The sequence below is a fragment of the Terrapene carolina genome, unplaced genomic scaffold (genome assembly GCF_002925995.2).
Source record: "Terrapene carolina triunguis isolate 2854851 unplaced genomic scaffold, T_m_triunguis-2.0 Scaffold583, whole genome shotgun sequence".
NCBI classification, from domain to species: domain Eukaryota; kingdom Metazoa; phylum Chordata; order Testudines; family Emydidae; genus Terrapene; species Terrapene triunguis.
This window is the reverse complement of record NW_020664934.1, coordinates 1,104,009-1,129,011: the sequence shown is the minus strand read 5'-3', so window position 1 is coordinate 1,129,011 and position 25,003 is coordinate 1,104,009. Positions and strand designations below refer to the sequence as shown.

General features: G+C 43.8%; 1 protein-coding gene across 3 annotated transcripts in view; it reads right to left on the bottom strand.

Moving 5' to 3' along the window:
* Window positions 1-25,003, bottom strand: part of LOC112112169 (SLAIN motif-containing protein-like) — a 116,453-nt gene that overhangs the window by 32,843 nt on the left and 58,607 nt on the right. For 2 of the 3 annotated variants that reach the window (XM_024207960.2, XM_029913325.1), the window contains exons 3-4: window positions 8,643-8,779; window positions 5,115-5,264 (exon numbers count right to left, since the gene is read on the bottom strand). In XM_024207960.2, coding sequence (XP_024063728.1) covers window positions 5,115-5,264; window positions 8,643-8,779 — 287 coding nt within the window. The remainder of the gene's footprint in view (window positions 1-5,114; window positions 5,265-8,642; window positions 8,780-25,003) is intronic. The other variant, XM_029913326.1, reaches the window with a different exon arrangement.

The following is a 25,003-nucleotide window of genomic DNA, read 5'->3' as shown; positions in this document are numbered from 1 at the left end:
AAGCTGCAGCCAAGCTGGAGCAGAGCAGTTCTGATGGACCTTCACTGGCGGCAAGAAGGAACTGAGGGTGGGGGGAGTACACAGCGCCCCTTATACCGCACCATAGAGGCGCCACTCCAGGAGTTGCTAGGGGCACTCCCCTACGGGAACTGCTAGGGGAAAAATTTCCTGCACCGTTGCACATGGCGAGCACGCACGCCTATTGTGGAATGCACGTGAGCAATCACTTGAAGAATCATAGAATATCATAGAATCACAGAATATCAGGGTTGGAAGGGACCTCAGGAGGTCATCTAGTCCAACCCCCTGCTCAAAGCAGGACCAATTCCCAACTAAATCATCCCAGCCAAGGCTTTGTCAAGCCTGACCTTAAAAACCTCTAAGGAAGGAGATTCCACCACCTCCCTAGGTAAGAAGAAGCTGCCTTACATTGACCTAACTGTAGTGTAGACTAGACCTGAGATAGCAAATAATTTTCGTGTGGAGTGAAGTGATGAGCAACTGTAGAAAGATTTTCGTTTACTACAAGCCATTTAAAAAGTTTCTTTCCATCCCATTCTTGAATTCTTTCCTCTGAAAGTGTCCTGATAGAAGGGATAGAGGATGAAGAGACTCATAGGTGCTAAGATAATACAAATAATAAAGAAGGTGGTGGTGGTGGTGGTGGTGGTGAAGAAATACAAAAGAATTTTCTCCAGAATGGCAACAAAATACTTCAGTATGCCGTATACCAGGAATTCATCCTGACAGACTCAGCCACTGCTCTCCTGGAATCATTGACATCTACAAGACTACAATAATGGGCAGAGATGCGGGAGGCCATAGACTTAACGTAATCAAGTTGTAAAGCATGGGCCCTTTTGTGGTACTTAGGTCGAGTGGTGCCATCAAACACACAAGCGATGCAAGTTACTGCTAACAGCATTGCCAATCTTCTACTAAAAAACTCAAAGACAATTGTAAGCCAATGAACAAAAAGAGATGAAAAACAGCTCAAGGAATCTTGTGCATGAAGTGTACCTTTGTCAAGTTTCTGTCAACCCTCCCTCCACAAAAGCTGAGATTGACACTGCCCTCTCTGCTACTAAAACAGGAAAAGCAGCTGGCATTGATGTCATCCTTCCAGACTTTCTTAAATATCTTAGACCAAGAGGGCGCAACTGGATGGCTACAATATTCACAAAAGTCATCATGACCAGCAAACTTCCAACAGCTTGGAGACAATCCATGGCCATCGCTATTTTAAAACCTGGAAAGCTATCTCCCTATCGCTCTCCTTTGGCAAGGCTGATCCCCATCCTGGAGACCACAACGAACAGGGCGAAGCTGCTGTGACCAAGCTTTTGCACTAGCTGCACACACTGAGGCCAGCTGCCAACAGAAATGACTGCAGTTTTTATCGACTTCTCATCGGTTTATGATATCATCTTGGCATAAGAGTTTACTGGTGAAGCTTTCCAACCTGCTTCAACAGAACCAGACATTTTGACTCATTAAGTCAATGTTCTCGGACAGAACATACTGTGTCCATCTTGGAAGTCAGGGTAGCCAAAAGTGAAGTTTGCACAATGGCTTCCCACAGGGATCAGTACTAGCACCGCCCCTTTTTAAGCTGTATTTTAACTGATATGTCCAAAACGACATGCCGCATCATTTATGCTGATTCTTGGCACTAACGACACAGGCCACAACACTCAAGAAAGCAGAAGACACCCTTAATGATCTGAAGAGAATGGAAAACTATTTTTGGTTCTGGCGGCTCATACCCAATCCATCAATTATGGTGTTTCAGCTTTTCATCTCTACAATTCTGAAGCTAAGAGGACGCTAAACGTAAACTTTTGGGGCAAGGCAATTGCTCACAATCCTAATCCCCGCTATCAATCGCAGCCTTACCTATCAACAATATCTGAAGCAGGGGAGCCATAAAATGAAAAGTCGCATTAATATACAAAAGCTAGCAGGTTCTAGTTGGGGTTGTGACTCTCGAACGCTACAAACAGCAATACTGGCTTTCGTTTAACTCCATGGTTGAGTACCGCACACCCGTTTGGGGAAGATGCTCCCGCACAGACCTTGTCAACACCCAGCTAAAGGCAGCTCCAACACTTATAACTGGCACCCTGAAGTACACTCTGCTGCCTTGTCTTCAAGTCCTCACAAACATCCTTCCTTCAACCATCTGGCAAGAGATAGCAGCACTGTGCAACAACAAAAAATCACTCACTCACTTGGCAATTGCCTTAAGTCCCACTGACCATTCTGGGCATCTGGTGAAGCTCTTCTGTCATCTGTCAGCCAATGGGAGTTGCTCCAAAATACTATTGCATAAATGTTTCCAACCTCCACCCCTCACCAAGAGGCAAAAAAAGATCTATTTTTCTGATGTTTAAGAAATTTGCTAGGTAGTTCAAGATTTGTATTCAAGGAACTTTCCACTGGACCAGGAAAAAGTCTTGGACTCTCAAAGTCAAACCCATTGCAGATCCACACCCCCAAGCGACATAGATATACCAACCTAACTCCCTAACCACAGCAGCTTCTCCTGCTGACATAGCTAACACCTCTCAAAGAGATGGATTAACTACACCGACAGGAGAGCTCTCTGTCAGTTTACAGCATCTTCATTAAAGCGCTACAGTGGTGCAGCTGCACTGATGCAGCGTTTTAAGCGTAGACTTACCCACTGTCACTAATAGATCTGGGTTCCTGATTTGAACAGTCCTTTTGAGAAAACCCCATATTAAACAAATTAATAACTAATTCATCTCCTCAAAATACACTGCAACTATAAAAGAGATCCTTTCCTATAAAAATCAACCTACAGAACTTAAATAGTCAAAAGAAAGAAGGTTTCAGAGTAGCAGCCTGGGGCTGCTGAGGCTCAGCTGAGCCATTACAAACATTGAATCTATCTCCCCTTGTAAGTATTCTCACACTTGCTTCTTATCAAACTGTCTGTACTTGGTTACCTTGATTATCACTTCAAAAGTTTTTTTTCTCTTACTTAATTGGCCTCTCAGAGTTGGTAAGACAACTCCCACCTGTTCATGCTCTCTGTATGTGTGTATATATATCTCCTCGATATGTTTCACTCAATATGCATCCGAAGAAGTGGGTTGTAGCCCACGAAAGCTTATGCTCTAATAAATTTGTTAGTCTCTAAGGTGCCACAAGTACTCCTGTTCTTTTTAAAAGAAAGAAGAGTGTCCAAATAATTCAGTACTTCCAGAAACAGTGTTCTATTAAATCTAAAAAATCAAAGAGGAAAAAAAAGTAACATCTCAAAAGCATACCTGCATCTGTCAAAATATCTGCATGCGAGACAGGTTTTTAAAATTTTCATGTGACTTCAAGTTTCAAGACAGACTGTGTTAAACATGCTTTTTTTTTTTTTAACATGCAAATCAGATCTACACAAAAATGAAACGAGAAATTCTTTTGACAGGAAACCAAAGGCAAAGCATTGCTCCAACAGCAAACTAACCATGGGCTGCATCTAGAGGGTTAAATGCTACCCCTGAAAGAGTCCATGTACAAATTTCATTGAGAGCAGACCATGTGCATCCAAAGGGCAGACTCTGATCTAAAGTGTTCAGGAGAAAAACTAGTAGTCTAATCATCATTTGACACAAATTAGAAGTTTTAGTCCCAAATTCCAATGAGGATAGATCTTCTGATGAAAATATGAGATGTATATAAATTATTCTTGTTGGAGGTCTTGGTCATCTTCTAATTTAAAAGTAATACAAATTTTATTCCAACAAGTCAAGCGAAAGCTTTCCATCAGATTTTACTATTCCAATCTTTATTTAGCTACTCAATTATTTCACCATCTCTCTAAAAGAGGGAACTGCAAAGAGTTTGGTGTTTAGAGACAATTAGTATAATTTTCAAAAGCACCTAAGTCACTTATGAGCTTATGTCCCATTAACTTTCAGTAAGACTTCAGCCCCTAAGTCCCTTAGGCGCTTTCGAAATTTTTACCCAATATCACCAAGTAACCATCTGAATTCAAGTATTTTTTTTTTATGGTTAACTCTTTATTGTTTTATACTGGGCTATTTAAGGAGCAATGCTTCCTTGTTTTGTTTGAACCTAAACAGCTGTTTCATATTTTTGTAATGCCTAAAGTTAGTACAAATTAATTAGTTTTAAATATTATATATTGTGACAGACCCAGACCAGTGGGGTACAGGAGTCTGGTAGAGGGCAAATATACTGGTCACTGGATGAGTAGTTTTCTGTTCCCTGAGTGACCAGAGCAGGGGCTGCACTAAAGTAATCAGGAACCTACTAGAACCAGTTAAGGCAGGCAGGCTAATTAGGACACCTGGAGCCAATTAAGAAGAAGCTGCTAGAATCAATTAAGGCAGGCTAATCACGGCACCTGGGTTTTAAAAAGGAGCTCACTTCAGTTTGTGGTGCGAGTGTGAGGACCTGGGTGCAAGAGGTGCAAGGAGCGGACAGTGAGAGGGTGTGCTGCTGGAGGACTGAGGAGCACAAGCATTATCAGACACCAGGAGGAAGGTCCTGTGGTGAGACTAAGGAAGGTGTTTGGAGGAGGCCATGGGGAAGTAGCCCAGGGAGTTGTAGCTGTCATGCAGCTGTTACAGGAGGCACTATAGACAGCTGCAGTCCACAGGGCCCTGGGCTGGAACCCGGAGTAGAGGGCAGGCCCAGGTTCCCCCCAAACCTCCCAATTGACCTGGACTGTGGGTTCTCCCAGAGGGGAAGGTCTCTGGGCTGTTCCTCAACTCACATGGTGAATCTCTGAGGCAAGAAAATCCGCCAATAAGCGCAGGACCCACCAAGATAGAGGAGGAACTTTGTCACAATATATATATATATATAAACAAAAATATTCAATTCTCACAAGACATTCAGGATGCAAGGAGGCTCCTTCCATGGTGAAGTTACCATTTCAAAAGATTCCCAATGGCTTCATGCATAGCTGAGGCTAGCAATATAAACCAATTTAAGTTATATCCATTGGATTCTCCTTTTCCTCACATCCCAAGATCCTCCCCTCCCCCCCCCCCCCCCCAAAAGCCAACAACAATTCTTCTTGCATAATTTTAAAAGTTTCACTCTGCATTATTGACATGCCATACCTGAGCTGCCACATGTTAGTAGTGGTTTGTTAGTTGATTTGAGGTGCCCAGGAGAGTTTAGTGCATTGCTACAGGAGCTTGTCTCTGTATTCAAGTTATGTGCACTTGGTGATGCCAATGGACTGCAATACAGGTTTTTCCACCTACCGGCTAGAAGGAAAATACAAGAAAGCCATATATATTACCAAATTAGCTTTGAAACTGAATGAGGTTGGGGAGAAAAAGGCAGTAAATCAAACAGGACCAAGCATTATCATCAGCATTTAGAATCATCCATCATGAATGAACTACTCATCACAATAAGTGAAAAGCCACACAATATTTCTTCCTCTACTCTGCCATGCCCTCCCCCCAACCCCTTACCTTGTATAATCACTGTTTAGTATCCCAAGAGCAGCTTCTTCACCAAGACTGAGATTTTTCAAAGATGAATGGCTTTTTTGGGGTGGAGGGTGGGAGGGAATCTCAGCCTCGGTCTTCAAAAAGGACTTTAAAATTTTGAAGCAGATCAATGAAAATGTGATGCAGAATTTAACTGATATTGAAAAAACATCATTAGTCTTTACATTCAGATATGCACATTTCTTTGGATTTTTAGTCTTAATATTAATATCAAAGTATTAAGCTACCTTTGATATAACTTTGGCTCAAAACTTCAAACAAAGATGTTTAAAATATCTGATGTGCAAAACCCACACCCCAGAAACAGTAAACAAAATACTGAGATTAAAGACAGATGTATGATGCTCTAGTTAAAATGAAATGGGGGAGTTACAAAGCCTGCTCAGAAAAGAGCTCAGCTCAAGAGAGCACTTTAATGGAAAAAACTGAAAGAGAAAGTGAATGGTTAATAGAATAAAAGACACCTTCATCCATCCTCTGGGTTACAGAAAGTTCACCAAAACAGATTGAGTTTTTAACCAAACCCGGCTCTACAACCTACATTCAGCTATTATACACCATCCTATCCTAAGGCCTGACTCAAAATAAATCTGATAATGTACCTTGCTGAACATACTGTTAGCACATAACTAAATTAAAAATACACCTTCCTATCAAGGACCTAGGCCCACATGGCTGAAGTAGGATTTCTTGGCTGAATCAAGGCAAATGTTAAAATTTTCACACAGAAGAAAATGCTATTTCAAACTTAAGCAGACAGTAATGCCAGATGAATATGAAAATTTTTCCAGTAGCTAGGACTCTCAACTGACTTTCATATGTCAGTTCTCCCAGACATTGCTCTCCCAGTACCATGTTCTGCCAAGCACAGGACTTGGGGTTAGGAGGGATGTATCATGAATAAGGCTAAGATTCTGTCCTGGACATTTTTAGTAAAAGTCACGGACAGGTTACGGTCAAAAAAGAAAAATTCACAGACGCCATGACTGTCCGTGACTTTTATTAAAAATATCCAAGACAAAATGGGGATCTGTGGATCCCCACACCGCCTGAAAGGGAGCAGCTCGGGGGTTCCCCTGCCACCCACGGTGACTGGGAGCTGCAAGGGCTTCCAGAGGCCCGCAGGGGCCCTGCGGCTCTCCACCGCTGAAGTCACGGAGGTTGCTGGAAGTCATGGATTCCGTGACTTCCGCAACGAAATCGTAGCCTTAATCATTAGTCAGGCCAGACATCAGAGATGATGCAACATGAATCACACTTTCCTATCCCCTAACAACTAGTCACGGAAAGATGCTGCAGCGGGAGCTCGCAATCTTTCTGAGTGCAGCAATCATAGCAGCAATTATGGGAGAAGAGTGGAAAAACAGATCACACACACACGACAGTGAGGGTTAGAACGAATATAAAAGTGACTCAGTTAACTCTAGATTATCAACATTACTTTGTGGTTCCAGGACTGTGGAGAAAAGAGGTCAGGGGAATGATGGATGAGGGCCCTACCAGCATATTCACTTGTACCCAAAACTTCAATATTAACTGACATAATGTGGAAATACTAGGGATGTAAATATCGTTTAAAAAGATAACCATTTAAACTATTAAAATTATATAGTTTAACCATTTAACCAATTAAAGGGAGAGGGTTCCCAGGTACCTAGTTTGTCCCGATGCAGCCTCTGCAGACGCTCCATGGCATCTCAGCAGCAGCAGCTTCCCTTCCCTGACCAGCGTGCCATCTGCCTCCGCAGACAAACCCCTTCCAGTGGCACAGGGGGAGACCTGGGACTCATTTACCTCCCTACAGGATCTGCAGCCCTTGCCCGCCCCTCTGGCCTAAACGCACTCCCCCTGCCCAGCTGGCCGCCCCCCGCAAAGCCCACAGCGTGGGCTGGGGCTGCTGAGGCCAACTGGCCAGCGCAGCCCAGGGCTGGAGAACTGGTTCGAGACCTGTGCGTAGGGGGTTAACGGTTGGGGGGGTTAACGATAAGACCAATACTAACCAGTTACCATTTAATATTGTACATTCCTAGGAAAAACAGTATAAAGTTATCAGTGTTACCGTGAAGTCAACTGTACATCTATTATTTCAAAACTCCTTTAAAAAGCATGTTCACAACACTGAATGGTCAGTTCCTTCCCAAACTGCGTTAAAAAAAACAAACTCTGAGATACTGGCTCAGAAGGCAACATGTGACCACTGAAAGAGAATGTTCTATAACGTTTTGTGCTTCAGTTCCTTCCTGAGCCAATTAACTATAAACTGCCAGTTAAAGCACGGAAGTAAAAACCTTTGCTGCACTACTGAAGGTGAAATGGTCACCATGGAATATATTAGGGTAATATTAAAATTTGAATTTTTCCTAGAAGCCAGGCATACCACCAAAGATAGAAGATCAAAAGTTTTCATGCAGCACGACTAAGTTTTTAGCACTAACCATGTTTAACCACAACTAGAAATAATGCATGGGAGAATCACTACAGGAAGAGGAAGATTAACAAAATTACTAAACATTTTTTTGCAGGGAGAGAAACTACAGAAGAGTTTTGTTTTCCACACATGCTTTACTCTGATTGCATATTTTTAATACCAATGTTTAAAGTTTTGTCTTCAATAAAAAAAGGATCAAATTAAATCTTTTGTAAATACGATAGTCTGAAAACAATAAGTCATTCTCAGATTTATACATCTAATGTGAAATTTGCATAAAAAGTCAGGTAAAGATAGAAATCAGAAAGATTATCTCTTTTGCACTAGATCAGAAGTGCCTGTATTAGTGTTAACCCATTTTAGCTTAGCAAAATGAATGCAGAAAGTTCTAATTATCAGAGTCAAAGCTAAGTTTGCTTGATCTATTGCTTTTAATCTATATCCAATTTGCAATGACATATCTCACTTCCGATTCCATTATTTGGTTTACAGGTATCTTTCTTAAGAAAGCACAGTTTTATATAATGACAAACATACTTTAGAAGCGCTCCTGAATATTTATATATATATATATATATGGATGTGCTCTATATTTACTTTAAGTCTGTAATACACTATATTTTATTTCTAGTTCAACTATTACTTCAGTAATAATGCAAGATATATCTAAGTATTTAAGATATATTTAGTGTACATACCTTGGTCAAGTCTATTTATAAGGGTTCGGCAGGCTACTTCCGTCTCAGCACTTGGGTTATCCAACACCTGTCGACACCATTTTAAAGGAGACTCTGTTTTCTGATTTGCAGTGGATTTTCTTGGAGAGACATACAGCCTTAAACAAAGGAATTGAAAAGGTATATTGGGTAAATGTTTATTAATTCAAACCCTCCTTTCATACTGTTGTAGTAGAATATGTTTTCTTAAAGTACTTACAACAACATATTTGTTTTTTTAAAAGACACTGGAAAGAAGAGGAAGAAAGCCATCTAAACAAGATTATTGTGTTACCATCTTTGATCCCCCTATAAGGCCTAAACAGAACTACATTTATGTCTACAATAATTTAGTCTACCTCTGTGATAAATGAAGGGGGGAGGGGTAGCTCCCTTTTATGGACACCCAGCCAGCCAGTTAGCTACAAAATCCCTCTTGGTAGCTATTCTCTACTTGCTTTACCTGTAAAGGGTTAAAAAGTCTGACTGCATGCATAGGTAAAAGGAAGTGAGTGGGCACCTGGCCAAAAGAGCCAATGGGAAGGTTAGAACTTTTAAAAATTGAAACAAGACTCCCCTTTTGTCTGTTTGTTGTTGTTGTTCTCCAGAGAGAGGAGACGCAGAGCAGGAACAGGGCTGAACTATGCTGTAGGAAGCTTTAAGCCAGTTATGAAAAGCCATCAGATCATACCTAGAGACTTCTTATTTGAAACCCCCAGATATGTAAGTAGATCAGGGAATGTCTAGGAAGACACAAATAGGTTTATCTTTTTTTTTTTCCTTATTGGCTTGTGGACTCCTCTGTGCTAATCCCCAAATGCTTTTGTTTTGCTTGTAATCATTAAGCTGGACCTCTAGAAAAACCATTCTTGATGCTTAATTATTATATTTGCTCTTTTTAAATCTAGCAATAACCTAAGTTCCAGATGTATTTTCTTTCTTTTTGTTCTTAATAAAATTTACCTTTTTTTAAGAACAGGATTTGGGTTTTTTGTGTCCTAAGAGGTTTGTGCATATGTTGTTTAATTAGCTGGTGGCAACAGCTGATTTATTTTGTTTTTCTTTCTCAGCTCTTCCCCAGAGGCAGCGTGAAAGGGCTCGAGGGTACCCCACAGGGAGGAATTCCCAAGTGCGCCTTCCTGGGTCGAAAGGGGTTTTTTGCACTTGGGTAGTGGCAGCATCTACCCATCCAAGGTCAGAGAGAAGCTGTGACCTTGGGAGTTTAATACCAGCCTGGAGCAGCCAATATTAATTTTTTAGAATCCCTGCAGGCCCCTACCTTCTGCACTCAAAGTGCCAGAGTGGGGAATCAGCCCTGAGAACTTCAACTGAGATCCATTCAAATACACTGCAGACCCTGCATACAGTGAACTGCAGTATTGGAGACTGTGGGTTCTACCGGAATATAAATAAGACAAACAGAGGTTTCCAGGTTTGAGTACCCTTTCTCCTCCTCCATATTTTCCACACTTATTAACTGGTTAAAAGCATCTGAGAGTGATGATTTTGATGCATCTTTCTAATCTGTCATGACAGAAAAATGGACTGACTATACTTTTAGGCAAACATGGAGTATCAAGGTCCAGGAAATAGACAGTAAAATTCCAGACTCCGGATCCAAAAGTTATGACATTTATTGCACGAATAAATCATGCAAAATTAGGTACATATATCCTTTTTATATTAGCAGCCTATGTTTGGTTAGAACATTTCATCTTGGAGTCCATATTACATAAGAACATAAGAACAGCCATACTGGGTCAGATCAAAGGTCCATCAAGCCCAGTATCCTGTCCTCTGACAGTGGCCAATGGCAGGTACCCCAAAGAGAATGAACAGACAGGTTATCATCAAGTGATCCATGCCCTGTCACCCAATCCCAGATTCTGGCAAACAGAGGCTAGGGACACCATTCCTGCCCATTGATGGACCTATCTTCCATGAATCTATCTAGCTCCCTTTTGAACCCTGTTATAGAATCATAGAATATCAGGGTTGGAAGGGACCTCAGGAGGTCATCTAGTCCAACCCCCTGCTCAAAGCAGGACCAATTCCCAACTAAATCATCCCAGCCAGGGCTTTGTCAAGCCGGGCCTTAAAAACCTCCAAGGAAGGAGACTCCACCACCTCCCTAGGTAACGCATTCCAGTGCTTCACCACCCTCCTAGTGAAATAGTGTTTCCTAATATCCAACCTAGACCTCCCCCACTGCAACTTGAGACCATTGCTCCTTGTTCTTGTTGAGATGAGTTCCTGTCTACATCCTGTAAAACTTGCCCATACCGGTATTGCCCTGGCCTCTTCTTTTGTCATTCAGTGTTGCACGCATTCTAAAGCAATATGCATTTCCTCACCTTTTGGGGGCGAAGCCAGACTTTGAGGCACCTGCTCCCTACTTGGTTTAAACTTTGCTTGTGCCAATCAGAAACGAACACAAACAGGTTTTGGGCCCCGTCCCCTATGACACTTCTATGATGTCATAGTTGGTACTTTATGGGCTGCCTGCCATGTGCAGGCAGGGAGAGGAGAAAGAAAAACGAATCCTGTGTATCCTGTGTACACCCATAACCGAGCCTGATCACCTCGAAGCCTCTCTCTCAGTTCACGTGTTTCAAACAGAGTTTCTACGTTTGCCGGTCGTTATGCGTTGGTTTGTATTTGTAAGTATCAGTTATTACTAATTGCTGCATCTTTGTTTATAAATATTGTTAGTAGATATTTTAGTCATTGTGTGTTTTAAGTTTCATTAACTCTATTAGCTATTCAAACGCTGCTCCCTTACCCCTTGTAATTATCCCCAATAAAACTTTAAATTGATTAATTTTAGTTGTGTGCGTGTGTGTCTGCAGTTTGCAGCGTGACCCATACTCTCCTTGCATCTCTTACCAATATAATCTATTGCCACGTGCAGCCTGGTAAATAACAGGCCTGCATTTTCTTTCGCCCCTGCGTGCCCGTGGCAATCCACATGGCGTCACGAACAGGATGCAAGGGAGTTGGGCCATGCCCGTGGCACGCTGCAGACCGCGCAGATGATGAAACTGAACAGTTCCAACATTTGCAGTTTCACCTTTTTACTAGACAAAATTAGACTGATCCAAAAATAGAATGGATCTGTTCCCTTGGCTCGGGTAAAACTCTAAAAGGCTATACTGTACCATTAACCCTGGCAGATATGGGATGCCTCCTTCGGTGCCACCTGAGCTTTAGGTGTCAGCCAGCCGATTGTTCCCTACAGCCTCAGTGCACGGAGACTGTGGAGAACCTCCGTGCTGCAGATCCCTCTCAGCTTTGGAGAGAGTGTAGCCGCATTGTTAGAAAATCCGGAGGTACCGTTTCCAAATTGATTCCCCTACCTCGGGTAATACCTGCTGATCCGGCACACAAATTATTATGCCAGATGATAAAAGAATTAAATTTAATTAAGAAAACCAAAAAATTGCGACCCGATGAATATAAATCTGAGGATGTTTCCACCGTCCTGTTTAGCATGATATGTAAGGCCCTCGATCTGTGCTCTGTCCTCCACGGGGGCACAATGTTTGCAGCTAAACAGGCAGCCCCAGGCTCTCCTAAAGATGAGGAGGAGAAGACAGAAAAGGTAGAGCCCATCACTACCTCCCCCTCCCCAAGTCCCTCTCAGAAAATTTTGCCACCCCCATATGAAGCTCCTAAAACTCCTCTGTGTCCAGCTCTGCCAACAGCCCCAGAATTTACTGAATCTGAAACTGTAGCAGAAGCTTTGCCTATTGCGATAACTAGAACTAAAACAGATGCACAAACAGGCAACACCACGCAGGTTACTGAACTGCGAACACGTACTAAGGCTGAACTTAAAGAGTTTTTAAAGGAAACGCAACGAAAAGCCGATGAGGCACCTATGGTTTGGGTCGGGCGGCTAGCCTTAGAACACGGAGCAGAATGGGTGGACCGTGAGGAGGCTGGCATCTTAGCCAAAATGGCCAATTGGGCACGAGGCTTCCCGGGTCATGCTTTATTAAATAATCGCATTTGGCCACTTACCACCCCGGCAGCTGCCATTTTAGCAATGCAAGGCAGTTTTAAAGGATTGTAAAGCCCCTCGGGAGCCTTAGTTAATCCACACGATTTAATATGGGCAATCGCAGGAGCCTCCATAGCCCTGTGGGATCCACTACAAAACCCACTTAATTTGACTGTTCAACAGCAATTGGTGGCCACACCCTTTATACATGTTACTGATCCCACCCAAATTCCTGTCTCAGCAGAGGCAGTTGATTTAGCATTAGAAGCTGCCCCTGGAGCTGACACCGGTGCCATGCTGCACTTGCATGCGGCTGTTCGCAGATCCATCTTAACGTTATTTGAAGTAGTTAGTAAAATTAAGTTGTCACTGCCGCCCCCGCCTGTTGTCCTCCCAGTTGATTCGCCACCAAAAGACCCTCCAAAGAGTCAGTTTAATCCCCAAAAATATCCTAAGCGAACTAAAACTGAATGGGCACGATTTGGCTTCCTTCTTAACAAAGGAATCCCCAAAGAAGCCCTGCGTAAAATGTCAGACCAAGAGCAGCAAAATATAGCCGAACAGCTAGGCTGGAAAAATTGGGAGGACTATGTTAGGTCAAAAAACGAATAGGGGCCGGATGCTGCCTGGCCCAAATTAAAGATCCCACTGATGAACGCCCATACGCCACCCTGTTAGTTAACGGTGACACCCCCACCTCCTTTTTATTAGACACTGGAGCTCAAGTTAGCATTATTGAGCCCAACGTTCCCCACTGTCCTACTGGCTCCTTTATGTTTGTTCAAGGCCTCAATGCAGTACAAGAAAAACCCGTGGTTTGGGTTAAAATTGCCCACGAAAAATACGTAAGAAAAATAAAAGCCTTGTTAGGATCAAAAAATCTGCTAGGTGTCTCAGATATTAAAAAATTTAAACTGCATAATCAAATTCTGCAAGCCCTCCCTATAACCGTAGGCGATCATTCCCCCTATACCCCCGAAGTAGTTAACTCCCAGCCATGGAAATTTTCCCCTATCCCCACAAAATCCGAAGGGCTTCCCCTTATTGAAGCTTTGCTCACTCAGCTTCTAGAGGAGAAAAAGATAGAAAGGGTTACTGCATCCACCTTTCTGTCTGCGGGTTGGGGTATTCCCAAGCCCGGCGATCCCTCTAAATATCGTCTTGTCATTGATTATAGACAAGCTAACAGCCGTGTAAAGCCTATCGCATTTTCCAGCTCTGTCACCATTCCAGAAATACAGCGGCAACTAAGCGATGCAAGTAATCAGTGGGCATGTACTCTTGATTTAAAAGATATGTTTTACCAAATCCCACTCCAGGACACACAAGGAATCTTAAATTTTGCTTTTAAGGGCGTCCAATATAAATGGAAAGTCTGCCCACAGGGGTTCTGTAATTCACCTGCACTTGCATCGTCCCATCTCAATATCACATTACAAAAGGTAAAACCCCTACAGGATGTGTCCATGTTAGCCTATGTAGATGATATTGTCATTTGTGGGCCCAATCCACAAGCAGTTCAAAGTACCACCCAAATGATAATAGATGCATTAGAAGCAGATGGGTGGCAAATTAACAAAAACAAAGAGCCACCTGCAGCCCAGCCAGCAATTCTCATTCTTGGGACTCCATTTCACTCCCACCACTCACACACAAGCCCCAGCCAGCGTATTAGACCCTTGGACAGAAGCCCCTCCAAAAAATAAACGAGAGCTTCAGCAGCTACTAGGTCTCCTTAATTATCACCGCCAATATATTCCAGCGCAATTAATTTCTGACCTAGAAATCCTACAAAGCTCTCTCTCTTCTAAACGCTCCCGAGAAGTGTGGAATGCATCAGCACAAAAAAGCTTAGAGAAGCTAGCTGGCTGGTTCGCCTCTAACCCCCCCCTCGCCCGTTTTAATTCCCAAGAACCCCTCAACATTAATTTGTTTATCACAAAACACCATGTAGGGTTCACTGTATTGCAACATGGTAATGCCATTTACAATTGGGCCCATCGCCTGTCTGGACCCCAGTATAACTATGGTCTGGTGGGAAAAATGCTACTGGCTGCGTCCAGTGCTCGTCACTGGTCCCAAGTCCCTATCCCAGGTACCTTGTCTGGACCACATGTTCATTTAATCCCGTGGCTTACAAGTACCCCTCCACCCGAGTTTCATGGCACTACTCGCACCTGGCAGCTTCTATGTTTCCAGGTTGAGGTAGCTTGGCAGGCATGGACCCTAACTCCCAGCAATAACATCTTAGCCCCCCCATCTCACCAACCATTATGCATTGAAGCAAAATATGATCCCTGGGTTGTGTCTGACGGGGGCACCTCACCATCCCCTAGGGCAGGAGTTCTTTGTTCCACATGTAATTACTTTAATGTGCAGTTACTGCCCCCCTCCTGCTCCGCACAAGAATGCGAAGTGCAGGGCGTTCTTTTAGCTGCCCAGCATGTTGCTAATGCCCACTCTGCCAACAAGCAAGTTGTTTTAGGTATCGATTCTCAATTTTGTTTAGATATTTTAATTGAGCAAGCCTCTCCCTCAGCTTTTGTTAAAATGTGGGACCAAATTTTTACCCTAATTCGTAAATTCTCTCACCCTTGGTTCGTTACGCACTGTCCCTCTCATCGACCAGACTCTAACCCCCTGCATTCCAGTCTTGATCAAAGAATGAGAGAGGTCTCCCAGGTTCATATGGCAAATCCCGCCCCACAGGCCGACCCGCTGTTGCGCTGGCTCCACGAAGAATGGGGACACGTACCACCCACAAAAGTGTACGGCCTGTTATCTGGCTTTTCTAACCAAAAGCCTGATGTTAGCTGCAGTCAGTGTGAGCTCATTGTTCAGTCCTGCTTGCAGTGTGTGCAGGTAAAAACTAGCGCTCTGCATACGCTGCAGAACACTTTGCCCCAGGTAGTACGTGGCAAATTGACTTAATAGGACCCCTGCCAGGTGCTCGTCGTTTTCCAAAAGCCTTAGTTACTGTCGATCTGGGGTCTCGGCAAACTTTTTGTGTCCCTCTTACTAAAACCAATGCTGCTTCTGTCGCTGTGGCTCTTAAGCAAACAGCAGCTGCCTGGGGCACTCCCACTGAAGTCCAAGCAGATGGTGGGCCACCCTTTACCAGCAAAAGCATTGAACAGCTCATTTTTGGATGGGGGGCTTCCCTTCACATCCATACTAAATATCATCCTCAAAGCAAGGGTGTGGTGGAGCGAAAAATCACAGTCCTTAAGACTATGCTGCGAACAGCAAACCCCAACCCTGATTTTAAAAACTGGAGCTCATTTTTACCCCAGGTACTTATCGCACTCAACAAAAGTTACTCTCGCTGGCCTCACATTTCACCTACACCTAAGCCGCCTTGGTCCCCCGTGTTTAACACCGGCCAACTGGTTTGGCTTACAGAACCCCAAGCCTCTGGCCATCGAGAACCTATAAAAGCCACCATTCTCCGGGCCGGCAAGTACCCTAACACCTACTTAGTGGCTACAAGTACCCCCGGTGACAAGCTAGTTCATCATAACTGGCTCAGCAAACGTAGTTCTTAATAAACAAACTAATGCCCCTGAGCAGGGCTTGTATTATTCTGTTTTACAGGTTATGCTGCTCTCCCTCACAACATCTTTGCCCACGGAGCCCTTAGGAGAAGGTGGACTACAAACCTGGTTCGCCGCCTACTGGGTGCAGGAGGTCAGCGGAAACCAGTCCCTGTCAGTGCTGAGTCCAGAAGATTGTCTTGTTTGCTCCACTCAGTTCTCACCTAAATATCCATTACCCTTTCAATTTGTACCAATAGTTTATAATTTTTCTTCATTTAATATTTCTAGTGTGAATTATTCTTCCCCCTATGTGCAGTGGGCTGTCCAAGGAAGGAGACTCCACCACCTCCCTAGGTAACGCATTCCAGTGCTTCACCACCCTCCTAGTGAAATAGTGTTTCCTAATATCCAACCTAGACCTCCCCCACTGCAACTTGAGACCATTGCTCCTTGTTCTGTCATCTGCCACCATTGAGAACAGCCGAGTTCCATCCTCTTTGGAACCCCCCTTCAGGTAGTTGAAGGCTGCTATCAAATCCCCCCTCATTCTTCTCTTCTGGAGACTAAACAATCCCAGTTCCCTCAGCCTCTCCTCATAAGTCATGCGCTCCAGACCCCTAATCATTTTTGTTGCCCTCCGCTGGACTCTTTCCAATTTTTCCACATCCTTCTTGTAGTGTGGGGCCCAAAACTGGACACAGTACTCCAGATGAGGCCTCACGAATGTCGAATAAAGGGGAACGATCACGTCCCTCGATCTGCTGGCAATGCCCCTACTTATACAGCCCAAAATGCCGTTAGCCTTCTTGGCAACAAGAGCACACTGTTGACTCATATCCAGCTTCTCATCCACTGTGACCCCTAGGTCCATTTCTGCAGAACTGTTACCTAGCCATTCGGTCCCTAGTCTGTAGCTGTGCATGGGATTCTTCCGTCCTAAGTGCAGGACTCTGCACTTGTCCTTGTTGAACCTCATCAGGTTTCTTTTGGCCCAATCCTCTAATTTGTCTAGGTCCCTCTGTATCCGATCCCTACCCTCTAGTGTATCTACCACGCCTCCTAGTTTAGTGTCATCGGCAAACTTGCTGAGAGTGCAGTCCACACCATCCTCCAGATCATTAATAAAGATATTAAACAAAACCGGCCCCAGGACCGACCCTTGGGGCACTCCGATTGAAACCGGCTGCCAACTAGACATGGAGCCATTGATCACTACCCGTTGAGCCCGACGATCTAGCCAGCTTTCTATCCACCTTACAGTCCATTCATCCAGCCCATACTTCTTTAACTTGGCAGCAAGAATACTGTGGGAGACCATATCAAAAGCTTTGCTAAAGTGAAGGAATATCACATCCACTGCTTTCCCCTCATCCACAGAGCCAGTTATCTCATCATAGAAGGCAATTAGGTTAGTCAGGCACGACTTCCCCTTGGTGAATCCATGCTGACTGTTCCTGATCACTTTCCTCTCCTCTAAGTGCTTCAGAATTGATTCCTTGAGGACCTGCTCCATGATTTTTCCAGGGACTGAGGTGAGGCTGACTGGCCTGTAGTTCCCCGGATCCTCCTTCTTCCCTTTTTTAAAGATGGGCACTACATTAGCCTTTTTCCAGTCATCCGGGACCTCCCCCAATTGCCATGAGTTTTCAAAAATAATGGCTAATGGCTCTGCAATCTCATCCGCCAACTCCTTTAGCACCCTCGGATGCAGCGCATCCGGCCCCATGGATTTGTGCACGTCCAGTTTTCTAAATAGTCCCGAACCACTTCTTTCTCCACAGAGGGCTGGTCACCTTCTCCCCATATTGTGCTGCCCAGTGCAGCAGTCTGGGAGCTGACCTTGTTCGTGAAGACAGAGGCAAAAAAAATCATTGAGTACATTAGCTTTTTCCACATCCTCGGTCACTAGGTTGCCTCCCTCATTCTGTAAGGGGCCCACACTTTCCTTGACTTTCTTCTTGTTGCTAACATACCTGAAGAAACCCTTCTTGTTACTCTTAACATCTCTTGCTAGCTGCAACTCCAAGTGTGATTTGGCCTTCCTGATTTCACTCCTGCATGCCTGAGCAATATTTTTATACTCCTCCTTGGTCATTTGTCCAATCTTCCACTTCTTGTAAGCTTCTTTTTTGCATTTAAGATCAGCAAGGATTTCACTGTTTAGCCAAGCTAGTTGCCTGCCATATTTACTATTCTTTCTACACATCGGGATGGTTTGTTCCTGCAACCGCAATAAGGATTCTTTAAAATACAGCCAGCTCTCCTGGACCCCTTTGCCCTTCATGTTATTCTCCCAGGGGATCCTGCCCATCTGTTCCCTGAGGGAGTCAAAGTCTGCTTTTCTGAAGTCCAGGGTCCGTATTCTATGATTCTATGGTATTGGCCTTCACAACACCATCTGGCAAGAAGTTCCAGATATTGACAGTGCATTGCGTGAAAAAAGACTTTCTTGTGTTTGTTTTAAACCTGCTACCTATTAATTTCATTTGGTGGCCCCTTGTTCTTGTATTATGAGAAGGAGTAAATAACATTTCTTTATTTACTTTCTCTATACATGATTTTATAGACCTCTATCATATCCCCCCTTAGTCGCCTCTTTTCCAAGCTGAAAAGTCCCAGTCTTATTAATTTCTCCTCATATGGAAGCCGTTCTATACCCCTAATAATTTTTGTTGCCCTTTACTGAACCTTTTCCAATTCCAATATATCTTTTTTGAGATGGGGCGACCACATCTGCACGCAGTATTCAAGGTGTGGGCGTACCATGGATTTATAATTACCCAATGGATGAAGCAAAATTTGACATATGGAGAAATTAGTGCCTGATCTGGTGTGCATTCATTTAGACTCTGGTAAGAAGGAACTGAGGGGGCGCTGGGTTGGCAGGGGCACATATCCGGCGCCATAAGGGCGCCACTCAGGGGGCACCTCAGCCGACCCAGCGAGTGTTGCTAGGGTAAAAATCTTCCGACGATCGTGCACGCGACGCGCACACACCTAACTGGAATCGATATGAGCAAGCACTCGAAGAAGAATATCTAGGATTTTATCAATTGTATGTACAAAATGGTGTGTTAACGCAGGATTAACCCTGTTAGATTTAGTTTCAAGACTTTATTTACAACTGATCAAGAGGTAAAGTAGCATTCCAATTGTATTTTATGATCAAGTGCTTCTTTATCAGGAAAGGTCAGAGCATACCAGAATCAGTTTGAAAGGGGACTCGCAGTATTTTCTTTCAGAAATTAAAAATGGATATGGAGGGTTTAAGCCATAAATAGGTCCTGGAAATGTAAGAAAATCTGTAGATATTTTAGAATTATAAACTTGATTAACATTTCCCTTCTGTCCAGAAAACCTCACAAAAAAGCCAACATTATTATACAATTACAAGTTAAGGACATTTTGAAAGTTTTGTAAATGTTTAATATGGAGTGGAAATACACTCACCTTTATATATCTATAGCCCGTTTACTTCTCTGTAACTCTACTGAACGAGAGCTAATGCGTCTCAGAAACAATACTTATTTCAAAAGGTTATAAATCATTTTTAAAAAGGAAAAAAAAAAGAGACTTTATGACATGCTTCCTCATACAGTACACATATTTTATATTTAATTATTTAAAACTGGAAAGTTCTCTTTTTATATAAACTTCTATTTTCCTGCTATGCTATGCTGTTGATGCACTATTTTTGGAAGCTAGTAAATATAGTATTTTGCCTGAAATATTCAAATCTTTACGAATTTAATAAATACTCTGATCGTACCACAAGGTGTGGTGCCTATGTTGATTGCCAACATTAGTATCCGTTGAAGGGAAGAGTCTTCAGGATACTTAAGACTCCCTGCAATCACTGTCAGCCTCACACTCTTTTTATCATTACTTCTGAAAATTCAGTGAGGATGTAACTAAAAATAACTAAGAGTTCTAATGTAACTCTACCATGGGTGAATCTCCACACATCCATTGTAAAGTAAAGTATCAGCGGGGTAGCCGTGTTAGTCTGTATCCACAAAAACAATGAGGAATCCGGTGGCACCTTAAAGACTAACAGATTTATTTGGGCATAAACTTTCGTGAGTAAAAAACCCCACTTCTTCAGATGCGTGGAGTGAAAAATACAGATATAGACATAAATATAGGCACATGAAGAGAAGGGAGAACCAGTGTTGACAAGGCCAGTATATTTATGTCTGTATCTGTAATTTTCATTCCATGCATCTGAAGAAGTGGGGGTTTTTATCCACAAAAGCTTATGCCCAAATAAATCTGTTAGTCTTTATTGTAGAGTAAGCATCACAGGATACCTCAACCAGGTATTCAGGGGCCTTCAGAGAGAAGTGGAAAAGATGACAAAAGCCCTTTTCCCAGAACTAAGTAGTATCTTTTATTGCTGTATATACACAAGAGACCCAGAAATTCTGTATCCTAAAAGTATCTTAAATGAATAACTTGCCATTGGAGGATTGTTTGAGAAAGGATTCAGAATATTTTATGGGATCAACTGCTCTCTGTCCACCAAGGGTAGGATAAGTACTAATCCGCTTAGTATGCAGCAAGGGAGATTTAGGTTAGATATTAACTGAAATGTCTCACTGGGTTAGACATTGCTAACCTAGTGAGGAGGGCTTTAATCTAGGTTTGCTGGGGGGATGGAGACCTAAGCCCTGAAGTAAGTGAGGAAGTGGGATACCGGGAGGAAACACAAGGAGGAGGGTGCAACAGGGGAAGCCTCCTGATTCATACTGAGAAAGTAGGGCAATCGGCTAGTTATCTTAGGTGCCTGTACACAAATGCAAGAAGCCTGGGAAACAAGCAGGAAAAATTGGAAGTCCTGGCACAATCAAGGAACTATGATGTGATTGGAATAACGGAGACTTGGTGGAGTAACTCATATGACTGGAGCACTGTCATGTCTGGGTATAAACTGTTTAGGAAGGACTGGTGGGGGAGAAAAGGTGGAAGAGTTGAACTGTATGTAAGAGAGCAGTATGATTGCTCAGAGCTCCAGTATGAAACTGGAGAAAAGCCTGTTGAGAGTCTTTGGGTTAAGTTTAGAGGCGAGAGCAACAAGGGTGATGTCGTGGTGGGCATCTGCTATAGACCATCGGATCAGAAGGATGAGATAGACGAGGCTTTCTTCGGACAACCAACAGAAGTTTCCAAATCACAGGCCCTGGTTCTCATGGGGGACTTCAATCACCCTGACCTCTGCTGGGAGACCAATACAGCAGTGCACAGACAATCCAGGAAATTTTTGGAGAGTGTTGAGGACAACTTTCTGTTGCAAGTGCTGGAGGAACCAACTAAGGGCAGTGCTCCTCTTGACCTACTGCTCACAAACAGGGAAGAATTGGTAGGGGAAATAGAAGTGGGTGGCAACCTGGGCAGCAGCGACCATGAGATGGTCGAGTTCTGGATCCTGACAAAAGGAAGAAAGGAGAGCAGCAGAATACGGACCCTGGACTTCAGAAAAGCAGACTTTGACTCCCTCAGGAAACTGATGGGCAGGATTCCCTGGGAGGCTAATATGAGGGGGAAAGGAGTCCAGGAGAGCTGGCTGTATTTTAAAGAAGCCTTATTGAGGGCGCAGGAACAAACCATTCCAATGTGCAGAAAGAATAGCAAATATGGCAGGCGACCAGCTTGGCTTAACAGAGAAATCTTCAGTGAGCTTAAACACAAAAAGGAAGCTTACAAGAAGTGGAAACTTGGACGGATGACTAGGGAGGAGTATAAAAATATTGCTCGGGCATGCAGGGGTGTTATCAGGAAGGCCAAAGCACAATTGAAGTTGTAGCTAGCAAGGGATGTGAAGGGTAACAAGAAGGGTTTCTACAAGTATGTTAGCAACAAGAATGTGGTCAGGAAAGTGTAGTATCCTTATTGAATGGGGGAGGCAACCTAGTGACAGATGATGTGGAAAAAGCTGAAGTACTCAATGCTTTTTTTGCCTCGGTCTTCACAGACAAGGTCAGCTCCCAGACAGCTGCACTGGGCAGCACAGGATGGGGAGGAGGTGAGCAGCCCTCAATGGTGAAAGAACAGGTTAAGGACTATGTAGAGAAGCTGGACATGCACAAGTCAATAGGGCCGGAACTAATGCATCCGAGGGTGCTGAGGGAATTGGCTGATGTGATTGTAGAGCCATTGGCCATTATCTTTGAAAACTCGTGGCAACTGGGGGAGGTCCCGGGCGATTGGAAAAAGGCAAATATAATGCCCATCTTTAAAAAAGGGAAGAAGGAGAACCCGGGGAACTACAGACCGGTCAGCCTCACCTCAGTCCCTGGAAAAATCATGGAGCATATCCTCAAGAAATGCATTTTGAAGCACTTGGAGGAGAGGAAGTTGATCAGGAACCGTCAATATGGAGTCACCAAGGGCAAGTCATGCCTGACCAACTTGACTGCCTTCTATGATAAGAACTGGCTCTGTGGATATGGGGAACGCGGTGGACGTGATATACCGTGACTTTAGCAAAGCTTTTGATATGGTCTACACCACAGTATTCTTGTCAGCAAGTTAAAGTATGGATTGGATGAATGGACTATAAGGTGGATAGAAAGCTGCACTTAGGACGGAAGAATCCCATGCACCGCTACAGATTGGGGACTGATTCGCTAAGCAGCAGTTCTGCAGAAAAGGACATGGGGATTACAGTGGACGAGAAGCTGGATTTGAGTCAACAATGTGCCCTGGTTGCCAGAAGGCTAACGGCATATTGGGCTGCATTAGTAGGAGCATTGCCAGCAGATAGAGGGGAATAATCACTTCCCTTGATTCGGCACTGGTGAGGCCACATCTGGACTATTGTGTCCAGTTTTGGGGCCCCCACTACGGGAAGGATGTGGAAAAATTGGAGAGAGTCCAGCGGCAATGAAAATGATTAGGGGGCTGGGGCACACGACTTACATGGAGATGCTGAGGGAACTGGGCTTATTTAGTCTGCAGAAGAGAACAGTGAACGGGAATTTGATAGCAGCCTTCAACTACCTGAAGGGGGGTTCCAAAGAGGATGGAGCTAGACTGTTCTCTGTGGTGGCAGATGACAGAACAAGGAGCAATGGTCTCAAGTTGCAGTGGAGGAGGTCTAGGTTGGATATTAGGGAAAACTATTTCACTAGGAGGGTGGTGAAGCACTGGAATCTGTTACCTAGGGAGCCAAGTATCGGAGGGGTAGCCGTGTTAGTCTGTATCCACAAAAACAATGAGGAGTTCGGTGGCACATTAAAGACTAACAGATTTATTTGGGCATGAGCTTTCGTGGGTTAAAAACACCACTTCTTCAGGTGCATGGAGTGAAAATTACAGATACAGGCTAAAATATACTGGCACATGAGGAGAGGGGAGTTACCTTACAAGTGGAGAACCAGTGTTGACAAGGCTAATACAGTCAGGGTGGATGTGGTCCACTCCCAATAATTGACGAGGAGATGTCAATACCAAGAGAGGGAAAATTGCTTTTGTAGTGAGCTGCCACTCCCCGTCCCTATTCAAGCCCAAATTAATGGTGTTACATTTGCAAATGTATTATAGCTCTGCAGTTTCTCTTTGAAGTCCGTTTTTTGAAGTTTTTTTGTTGAAGGATGGTTACTTTTACTATCCAACAATACAGTTCTGCGGTGATCTGGAAGCCTACTTTCACCGTCTCTGACTCAAGGAATATTTTCAACACACCACTGAACAGTGCACTTACCCACAGGAACCCTCCTACCAACACTACAAGAAGAAGAATTCTGCGTGGACTCCTCCTTACAATCTAAATGACAGACTTGCCTTCTACATAGAGTGCTTCCGCAGACGTGTACAGGCTTAAATTGTGAACAAACAGCATCACTTGCCCCATAACCTCAGCCGTACAGAACGCAATGCCATCCACAGCCTCAGAAACAACTCTGACATTATAATCAAAAGGGGCTGACAAAGGAGGTGCTGTAGTCATCATGAACAGGTCAGATTATGAATAGGAGGCTGCCAGGCAACTCTCCAACACCACATTCTACAGGCCACTGTCCTCCAATCCCACTGAGGAGTACTCCCTGCTATAGCACAGGAAGAAATCAGACACACCCCTAAAGCCCCGACCAGGGGTATTCTATCTACTACCCAAGATCCATAAACCTGGAAATCCTGGACACCCCATCATCTCAGGCACTGGCACTCTTACAGAAGGATTATCTGGCTATTTAGACTCTCTCCTCAAACCCTACACTACCAGCACTCCCAGCTATCTTCGAGACACCACCAACTCCCTGATGAAACTACAATGCATTGGTGATCTTCTTGAAAATACCATCCTTGCCACCATGGATGTAGAAGCTCTTTACACCAATATTCCACACGAGGATGGACTACAAGTAGTCAGGAACAGTATCCCTGATGAGGCTATGGCACACCCGGTGGCTGAGCTTTGTGACTTTGTCCTCACCCACAACCATTTCAGATTTGGGGACAACTTATACCTTCAAGTCAGCGGCACTGCTATGGGTACCCGCATGGTCCCACAGTATGCCAACATTTTTATGGCTGACTTAGAACAATGCTTCCTCAGCTCTCGTCCCCTAGGGTCCCTCCTCTACTTGCGCTACATTGATGACATCTTCATCATATGGATCCATGGGAAGGAGGCCCTTGAAGGATTCCACCTGGATTTCAACAATTTCCACCCCACCATCAACCTCAGCCTGGACCAGTCCACACAAGAGATCCACTTCCTGGACACTACAGTGTAAATAAGTGACGGTCACATAAACACCTCCCTACACCGGAAACCTACTGACCGCTATACTTACCTACAT